At 35.6% G+C, this 10,677-nt stretch overlaps 1 protein-coding gene across 1 annotated transcript; it reads left to right on the top strand.

Annotated features, from left to right (window-relative positions):
- The first annotated feature begins 2,498 nt into the window (after nucleotides 1-2,498).
- Nucleotides 2,499-10,677, top strand: LOC112710420 (transcription initiation factor TFIID subunit 12b). Its single transcript, XM_025762620.3, has 9 exons — nucleotides 2,499-3,380; nucleotides 4,155-4,364; nucleotides 5,709-6,284; nucleotides 6,394-6,468; nucleotides 6,678-6,756; nucleotides 8,388-8,452; nucleotides 8,556-8,591; nucleotides 8,697-8,932; nucleotides 10,398-10,677. The coding sequence occupies exons 1-8, from the start codon at nucleotides 2,697-2,699 to the stop codon at nucleotides 8,877-8,879; spliced, it is 1,908 nt and encodes a 635-aa protein (XP_025618405.1). The 5' UTR covers nucleotides 2,499-2,696; the 3' UTR covers nucleotides 8,880-8,932; nucleotides 10,398-10,677.

Genomic DNA, 10,677 nt, shown 5'->3' with positions numbered 1-10,677 from the left:
GAAAAACAGACAATGGGACAGGATTATCTGGAGTAGCATGAGTAGCATCAGTTGGGATCTCATTTGGTGCATCTTTGTTAGGTTCTGTTAATGCCAGTTGCAGTTGCATTAAACATGGTTCTTCTTCAGCATCAGCTTGTTTCTTCAGTTTGCATGTTCTCTTATTGTGTCCAACCTCACTACAGAACATGCATCGGATGGGGTTATATTTTCTCTTCATTCTTGTCTTGGAACCAGATCATCTTTCATCTTTGTCTTTTCTTCTGTTCTTTGTGGGTCTACCTAATTTAGGCTTAATTGGAGGGAGAACTGGTGCAGGACGACCTGTTTTTTCCCATAAGTTTTGGGTTGGGATGCAATTTTCGTTGCTTGCATTGCAGGCTGTGTGCTGGGCAGCTTCAACAAAGATGCATTGGTTGGCAAAATTACATCATCTTCCTCACTCATGCATTCCACCACGTGTGGCTCTGAAACTCCATGTTCAAAGAATATAATGTGATTCCTTCTACAAGTCTTACACATTTTGAGCAGGTCTTTATCAGTCTCCAACTTCCTCAGCCCACTCTCAAGCGACAGCCAAGGAACCTTCCACCAACATATGTCTCCCCTAGCATATCCCAGTTCCTTATAGTATCCTTTAACAAAAAACACATCAAGCGTATCCCCATCAATCCCCATCAACACTTCTGTATTATCTGGTTCATAGATTCTACTTCGTTTCTCATCATTTTTAAAATTTTCACCTTGATGAAATATGAATGTCATTGGAGGACCCTTCATCTAAGATTTGCAAGGCCTCTAAACCTTATAAAAAAAGTAAAATAGAACATGAAAAACACTAAATCACCACCAACACAGCAACTAAACCAGTAACCATTACTCCATTAACACAAAAAATAGTTATCATTTTTCTAAGCAAAAAAAAAAAAACAGTCTTTCCTCATTTATGCATTTAGCAGATCATAAACCAAATCTTGGGATGAAACTCTAGACCCTATGCACTAACAGATTCTTAACGATGACTCAATCATATAATGCGGAAACTAGGGGTTTACATAGTGTTACCAATTTTTTTCACAAGATACAAAAAACTTTACCTCTCACTTCGAACGCAGAAACAATGCTGTGTACTTGCCTTCAAGTTTCCCACCAAGCTCCAGAGCAGACGCACGAACAATGCTCCACGACTACTCTAACAGTTGCGGACAATGGGGCGGTCTTCTTCGTCTTCGTGGTGGTTGCTTACGGGTCAGAGAAACAGAGAGTCACGGTGAGAATGAAGAAGAACAAGTGAGGTTAGACATCAAAGACTAAGTATAAAACGTTACACTCTACCCTACGGTTTCACTACAACACTCTCAAGTTGCCAAACGACGTCGTTTGATTAGGGTGGGCTGCCAGCTCACATTCCACTTCAGCAGATTTCTAACGGCGACGTCACTTGGTTAACGGAAGGACGAACGTGATTTAAAATAATTCTTTCAGGGACTAATTTGATTAAAAAATCATTCGGGGACGAAAATGAAGATCGCGTGATCTTTGAGGGACGAATTTGAGTATTAACCCTTATAATAACTCATAGGATACTCGCTACCTTGTTCGAGAGGCAGAGCAAAGAGGCAAATGATTAGGATTGGTAAGGGTGGCATTGTTCTTAAACTTAAGAGAAAAAATCAGGAGCATCATTAAGATTCTCTTGATTAAGTGGCGTCAATGAAATGACCAGTAGTTGGAGAAGACATAACCTAAAAATAAATAAATAAACAAAGCATCCCAAACTCCAAAGAAAATTAATCTTTTGATAAAATTGAAATAGAATAATTAAAATAATCGCTGAAAAAATTTAAAAAGAAAGAAAAAATGGAATAACCTGAAAATTAGGAACAAGCAGTGCATTGGACTAATGCCAGGAGTATAGTGATGCATGGTAATGCAGAACAAAAAGATGGAGATGTAGAAGCGAAAAGAGTCGGATTTATGCACATTTCACATATACACAAAAACTGTGAGGCCTGCGTTTCTAGCCATTTTGCATATCAACACAAATGATAAATCACTGGAGGGTGTAACGGTTTAATGTCCAAATATTTTATTTTAGTCATTTGTCTATAAAATATGTTTGTCTTTGAAATTTATTAAAGATTTTAAAAATATTCATAAATTTTATTTTATTTTAATTTTATTTTTGAAATTTTTGATTTGTATTAAATATATTTTTAATAATTAAATTTTCAAAAAATTTAAAACCAATTTAGTAATAATACATGATAACTATATCTAATTTATTTATAATAAAAATTATTTTTGTAAAATTATTACTAAAATTTTGTATTTTTTAAAAAATTAATCATAAAAAATATCTTTAACATAAATAAAAAACGTTTAAAAAAATTTAAAAGTAAAAAAAAAGGTATATTTTACCCTTTAATCAGGACCTTTTGAGAGGAAAAAAAAAAGGGAAAGAAAACTTATATAAGATGATCCCACCCGACGAAAGCATCGCGGTTCGCAGAGAAGGCGTAAAATCTTTTTCTCCCTGACGTGTACGATCGTGATTCAACAATTAACTCCGTCCTTCTTCTTCTTCCTCTTGCGATTCACTCAACCTCTCCGCCCAATTTGGCCATGTCCGCATCGCCGTGGAATTCATAGACTCACTCTCTGCTCTCCAATTCCACTAAGCAATTCTTCTACAAATGGCTGAAACTCCAAACGCCTCAACGTCCTCACCAAAACCCTCTACCATGGACCCTCAATCCCAGCCTTCCCAAAATCCAAACCCAAACCCAAACCCAATCCCTAATTCAAATCCCAACCCTTCAATGTCAGCGCAATCGCCTTCGATCTCAAACTTCTCTCAACAACAATCCCCTTCAATTCACAATATCTCTTCCCCTTCTCTCCCCCCTCTCCCCCAAGACCCTCAGCAATCACAGCAACAGCAACCACAACAGCAGCAGCAGCAACAGCTTCAGCAACAATCACAGCAACAGCAACAAACGCAACAGCAGCAACAACAGCAGCAGCAACAGTCGCTTGTGATGCAGCAGTCTCAGGGGATGACCATGAACCCTATGTCCCAATTCCAACTCCAGCAGACCCTCCAGCGGTCCCCTTCGATGACGCGGGTCAATCAAATGCAGTCTCAGCAGCAGCAGCAGCAGCTTGGCGTTATGCGGCAGCAGGCTGGGTTGTACGGCGGCCAAATGAATTTCGGCGGTTCTGCTTCGGCGGCAGCTCAGCTGCAGAATCAGCAGCAGCAGCAGCAACAACAGCAGTTGGGAGGGTCGAGTCTTTCGCGCTCGGCTCTGATGGGGCAGAGTGGGCACTTCCCTATGTTGTCTAGTGCTGGAGCAGCGCAGTTTAACTTGTTGTCCTCGGTAATCATGAGTTGCTTTTATGGTCATTGTTTTCTTTTTTTTATTGTTTGGCTTTCCTATGAATTGTTTTCTTTTATTGCTTAGTTATAGGATTGGATTGGTAATATGTAAGATTCCGTATTTCGGGTGGTGAAATGTCAAGGAAAAAATAAGTTGAGTGTTGTCGTGATGAAGATGTTGCGAGGTAAGATTGTATTAGGAATAAAATCATTAGGGAGGAAGTGGTGGTAGCACACTCTCAACCTAGAATGGTTTGGACAAATGTTAAGAAAGCCTATAAAAGGCTAGAAACCTCGTTAAGGAGAGTGGACTCGATAAAAGTTGTTCAACAGTTAATGGTGTAGGCAGACCTAAACCATATGGGAAGCTATAGAAAGATACATAGAATTTAGTTGTCTAAGCATAGACATGATTTATGAGAGGATATTATGATCTTGTTTGAACCATGTACATGACCCTTCCTAGTGGAACATGATTTAGTAAAATTATGCTTTGCTGATGGATGCTAGACAGAGGAGTTCTTGGGTGACAATGATCACTTGCATTATTGGTTGTAATTCATGATTGTTCCATTCTAGCAGAAAATGTAACATTTCATGATTATTGTCATAGTCTTGGCTTGGAGAAGATAGATGATTTCAGGAGAGGCACTCTTTTTACTTCTATACGTTTGCTTTTGACTGGAGTTTTTTAAATTGTTGAATGACATTACTCGTAGATGCTGTTGTTTATTCAGAATGTTTTCTTTAGTAAGTAATTTTGAATTTGCTGCAGCCAAGGCAGAAGGGTGGGCTAGTCCAGGGATCGCAATTCTCATCAGCTAATTCTGCTGGACAGCCACATCAAGGAATGCAAGCAATGGGGATGATGGGGACGCCAAATCTCAGCTCGCAACTAAGAGCTGCTAATGGAGCCATGGCATATGCTCAGCAATTGCGAATAAGTCAAAGTCAGATGAGGCAGAATTCACTTAGCTCTCAGCAGGTATAATCTATCCCTATCGTTTATATACATTTTGGCTTCAAATATTCCAATTTTAGCTTTATAAGATATTTTATTGCACCCTTATTTTGATTATATTTTAAATGTCCTTCTGGTCAAATTTGTTTAGCATTTTTGACATTTCAAGCTTTAATAATGATCTTTTCAAGTTATTTTTTCAAATTATTTAAATTTGTGTAGCATTTTTTATATTTCATGATTTAAATAACTTGCTTCAGTTTTGCACTCTTCTTTCTTATGCATTATCGGTTGGATTTGTGGACCTCAAAAAGTATAATTCAATTTATGAGTAGAGTGGTTGTCCCATTTTTATCTTTCTTGTTCATTGTGTCATGCTATCCGATAATGGACAGAGTTTAAACACACTGTAATATTATGTTAAAATCTCGTATTATCTTTCTCATGGGAGTGTTACCTGTGATTCACTTTCATTATCATAAGAACACACAACAATGTAGAAGATTTTGGGTGATGTGGAGACAGTGGAGTTTAACAAATGAATTGTGAAAATTGAATTGACATACTATTATTCTGGTGTTACCATTATCTTTTTTGTTGTGATGTGTGCATTTAAGTTATGGGAATGGCAGCACGCATTGACTGTATCTCGTCACTCTCTCTTGCAACCCGAACTCTTATCTTTATTTGCCACCACTCCTCACTGTTTCAGTAATTACCAGTAAATTGGTTTCAGGTTGATGGTTTCATCCCTGAAACATTCAGCTATTGTTATGTTCACTAAGGAACCTCTAGCTATTGTATTTTATTTATTGAATCTCTTCAATGCCTTATTCTTCAACTTTAGTCCACTTATAGAGGTTGGGTTCATTTATTGGCTAAATTCTGCATTTTTAGATCTGTAGCCAAACCCCTAGATGAAAGGAAATAATGTAAAAGAAGAGAACTGAAACTGTCATGCAAGATCATTGACACTTGAAGTTTCTTTCCTAAGTCAAGCCTTCCGGAAGGATCTTTTTTGTTTTCTCTTCTTGGATTTTCCTAATAAATATTAATTGCCCCAAAGTAAAATTATTTCCAAATATATTGGTGGTTGATGAAATCTGTTCACATAATACAGTAAATGTACTAACTATTATGGCTTGTGTTTCTAGTCCAAAATGTAAATGTGCATTTTTACAGTTGAATATTGATAGAAAAAAGAATTTCATGTTAATTTTTTGTTGTGATGCAAAATTTACAGAAAAAAAATGATTAATTGGATGTGCTTAAACTGCAAACAGGTTCATTTTCTGGACGTAAAGGGTCACTCTCGTGTATGCAAGTGTATAATAAGTATGTAACATTAATAATCCCCTTGACTTGCAGGTTCAAGGCTTACGGTCGTCGTCATCCTTGGCCTTTATGAATTCCCCGTTATCTGGCTTGTCTCAGAATGGACAGCCTGCAATGATTAATTCTTTAACACAGCAACAGTGGTTTAAGCAAATGCCTGCAATGTCAGGTCCTGGCTCACCATTGCGTCTTCAACAGCAGAGGCAGCAACAACTGGCTTCACCTGCGGCTCAACTGCAACAAAGTATTACCTTGAATCCACATCAATTGTCCCAGTTAATGCAGCAACAAAAACCAATGGGGCAGCCTCAGCTGCAGCAACAGCAACTGCAACAGCAGCAGCAGCCACCCCAGCAGCAGCAGCAGCAACAACTTCTACAGCAGCAGCAGCAACAACCGTCTCAACTTCAAGCATCTGTTCATCATCATCAGCAGCAGCAGTCTCCAAGGATGTCAGGACCCATGGGCCAAAAGTCACTTAGTCTTACAGGATCACAGCCAGATGCTACTGCATCTGGCGCAACTACCCCAGGGGGAAGCTCAAGCCAAGGAACTGAAGCGACAAACCAACTCCTTGGAAAAAGAAAGATACAGGAGTTAGTTGCACAGGTTGTTGTTGTTATCATCATCATCATCATCATTATTATTATTATTTGCTTTTTCCTATATCTTTGTTTGTTGACAATATTTTTATCCATGATCTGCTGTCATCATACAGGTTGATCCACAGTGTAAGCTGGACCCTGAAGTTATAGACCTTTTTTTAGAGCTTGCTGATGACTTCATTGATGCAGTAAGGATTGTAACATGTCTGATTTCTTTGAAATTATTTGTAGTGAAGGGCTTACTTTTTTTGGTAACTAAGAATACCTCTTTTTGCTACTACAGTGTATGCATGACTCATTGAGATTATACTACTTGACTTGTTCTAGATTGATTGTGCTTATCAATGTTCTGAAGAATTGTAAACTGAATTGTAAACTTAACTTTTCTTATATACAGGCGACAACACATGGTTGCATGTTGGCAAAACACAGAAAGTCATCCACTTTGGAGTCCAAGGATTTATTGCTACACCTAGGTATTTTGTGACTGTAACTATAGTTTAATTTTGATCCACCTTGCAAAAATCAAGAAATAACTATTCCGTTATTCAAACATGAATTAATTGAATTTTGACTGAACACTTTTTATTTCACAAAATTTACAGTAACATGCCTTTTGCTTCTGTGGTTATGATAGGAACCTGGTATTTAGGCCTAAGGGAGAATCCAGCTCTAGAAACATGTACACAAGTAACAAAATAGAAAAGAATAGCCTGGGCACTTAAAAGACGCCCTTCACTGCTTCATCATCCATTGTCGCTTTTCCTCACTCTTACACAGAAATGGCCTGTGTGCATGCAAATTTTTTTAGTTGCAAGAGTAACCCTTCAACTGCTCTTGATTCTCATCTCAGCAATTACCCTTCATATATGCTTGACTTGAATCCTTTTCTTCCTTCTTTTCCATGAGTCCTTTCATTGACCAATGCTTCTTCTTACCTACTTGCCTACAGATTGCAATTACACTTTCATATCTCATGTTTCTTCTTTTATCCATAACTTTCTCAGTTAGCCGAGTGATGAATTATTAACCTGAAACTAATGCTGTAGTACCTTTCTATTGATTTTATAGATTTCTTTTCCCAATAGGAATTTACTTTCATACTCTGCGGGGTCTGCATTTGTGCAGTGAACAATCATAAGTAGTAAATTATTATTATTATTATTATTATTATTATTATTATTATTATTATTGTTAGGTTTAATTATTCTGTTAGTCCTTATAGTTATACCAAATTTACAATTAAAGTCCTATATTTTTTTTCTTTTTCAATTGGGTTCCTACGCTTTTTTTAATTTTGTAATCAAGTCATTTTCATGTCAAAAAATTAAAATTAACAAAATATTTCTCCCAAAAAACATGCGGTTAAAGATCTAATTAGGTTCTTAATTGTGGATACCTTCAATTTGCGGAAAAAATATTAATTAATTCTAACATTTTTTATACTAGGAATGACCTAATTAATAAATTAAATGCAGTGTAAGAATCCAATTGAAAGGAAAAAAATATAGGACCTAATTGCAAATTTGGTGAAACTATAGGAACTAATAGAGTAATTAAACATTATTATTATTATTATTATTATTTGAGAGGTTACTAGACAATGTTACTATGACTATTAAGCTTTATCTCACTAATTGGCATCAATTATTATGAATCAAAGTATCAAAAAAATGTAAAGCATTTTGTCCAAACTAGATAAGTTGTAGAAAATTTTTGCTATCATTGAGTCCCACTTGAGGATTTCATTTTTGAACATTGTCTTCCATGACCCAGCTTTATGTAACGCATATATCTGAAGCTTGTATTATGAATAAGAGATCATGGATTGCCCTCAAGTGAAGTAAAAGTTTTGATAAAAAAAAATATCATTAATACGGATAGAAGAATAATTCGAGGAAAAGCAGGATAAGAGATCCTCTGTACAATAGCAGAAAACAGACAATAGAAGAGCTATCTATGTAGCATTTCTTTCCAATCTCTCATCATGTTTGAGAGGAAAAGTCCTCTAATAATGCTAGGACTTGAATTATTATCATATTTATTTTTATGAAAAGAGTTAGATATCAGAGCTGTTGATTGACTTTGTTTTTTATTCCCTGTTCAGAGAAAAATTGGGATTTGAAGATACCAGGATATTCAAGTGAAGATAAAAAGAATCAAGGCAAACCTGTAAGCAATAGTTTTTCCTCCTTCTGTACCTCCTCTCTCCAGAACTAGAAAATCAATGTCTTATTATAATTGGGTTCTGATTTGCAATGCTTTGAACCTGCAGCTACAAAATGACCTACACAAGAGGCGCTTGGATATGGTAAAGTTGAAGTATTTATGTATAATGATTGATCTCTATACTTCTTTACCATTGGACACTAACATAATTGATGTCTTTCATGCATGTTAATCCTCCAACAATCAGATTCGTTCATTGATGGAATCATCACATGCCGAACCAAGTATGAACAATTCTAAAGACATAAGTAGACAGGGCATTCCTAACCCTGTTGGTGGCCACCACCTAATAAGGCCCCTGGGTTCAGAGCAATTGCTTTCTCATTCAACTAGCTCTCAAATGCTACAGCAAATAACAAGGTTTCAATAGTGATGATCGTAGTTCTTGGCTTCAAGCTTTTTGTTTTAACGGCCTCTATATTGGTAAGACGCATTCTTTATTACATATTTTTATCAATTTCAAAGTAGTTTGTCGGCATCATGATGAGTGTTGTTTAGAGGATTTCATGTTAAATATTCATAATCCAAACATTAGTTAGGATAGATTTTCCTTTTTAGATATTTTAGTGTGTAGACATCTGATGTATTCAGATATTGTTATCAAGAGCTAGGGTTCTCCTTGTCTAACCTTGGCGCCATTGTCTGGCCAAGGTTTCTTTTCTTCCTATCTTGTCAAGTTGCCATCCTCAGGCTAGACCGACTGACTCTCCATCTTTTCTTGATTTTAGTGACTAAAAGAAAATGAGAATGACAAATCTTATAAAGAGATTTGCTATATGTACCACTCTTGAATACATCAAGAGGCAAGAGTGGTACACCTTCTTTTAGTAATACAAGCTATTAAAAGCCTTTTTAATGTTAAGAAAATAAGTTTTTAATACCAAAAAAAGGTGGAGTACATGTATCAATTCTCTAAAATATCCTATAGTTTAAGTTTAGATTAAAATCTGTAACATAATGCTTACATGATAAATAAAATTAGTATTATACCATATATTTATATTAATAAGTATCGTTATATTAATTATGACATTTATCAATTTAACAAATTTGAATACTAAATTATAATTATATATGTAGTCTTATGAGATTTTTATACTAACTTTTCAAGTTATTATACAATTATATGTATAAACATCAAAACATCAACAATAGTAAGAAACAGGAAAAGTATACTTTTTACCCTCAAAGTTTGATTGGTTTCAATTTTATTCGAGTTTCATTTCGTTTCGATTTTACTCTTCACGTTCTATTTTGTTTCAATTTTACCCTTTCCTTGAATGTTTTTATGTTCAAAGATTAGTCAAAATTTTCGTTTTACCACTTTGCCCCCTTCTCTATTGATTCATCATCATCTCCATCATCTCTATCTTATCCAAACCCCATCACCACCATCAAACCCAATATCATTCCTTTCCTTTCTTCCTCACCAGTCACCACCAACAACCACCATCTTCAAATTTGAGAGTATTTTATCTCCCATGTTTATAATACAAAAATATCAATTAGGGATATGGAAATATTTGTCAATATCAATTAGGAGAACTTATCTCCGTATTAGGTATATTGTAAATTTGTAAGTAGATGTAAATCTTTGCTTCAAGTATAGAAGGTTCAGACGCGGAGGAGTTTTTAGCTCGTGCAACACGTCAAAATGTATATCCAGTATAAAATACTTTTTCTAGTCTCTATTATTGATCCAAGTTTCATAAGTGCTAATTCAATATAAGGACTCTCTTCCCAATAATTAAAGGGTCATTACAACACGTTTAAATTGAAGATAATTGAAATCCCCTGTTTGCTTTATTTGAATTGTTTTTTAACTGCACTATGCGAGCTGTTGGTCCCAACTCTTCTCACGATTTGGTAATTTCTTTTGTTGATTCAGGTTGGAAGAGTTTGCTTGCTGTAACAGATTAGCTTACAAGGGAATTGTAATTATTCAGTTTTTAGGTATGAATTAGGTGTTAAAGGATCCCCAGTAACTGGCAACATCCTCTTCCATCTCCTCAATAGTCGTCCCCTTTTATCTTTTTTCCACTGTTTGAGCCAATTTTATTATGGATTTGTATTGTTGCCTGCCTAGTTCAGTTGTAATTTAAGCATGCTTTATTGATTGGATTTACTTTTTATTTATTTCTGATTAATCAATTAATTAATATGCAAAA

The sequence above is a fragment of the Arachis hypogaea genome, chromosome 9, assembly GCF_003086295.3.
Source record: "Arachis hypogaea cultivar Tifrunner chromosome 9, arahy.Tifrunner.gnm2.J5K5, whole genome shotgun sequence".
NCBI classification, from domain to species: Eukaryota; Viridiplantae; Streptophyta; class Magnoliopsida; order Fabales; family Fabaceae; genus Arachis; species Arachis hypogaea.
Note: the sequence above shows the minus strand (reverse complement) of the source record. Positions and strands in the feature narration are given on the sequence as shown.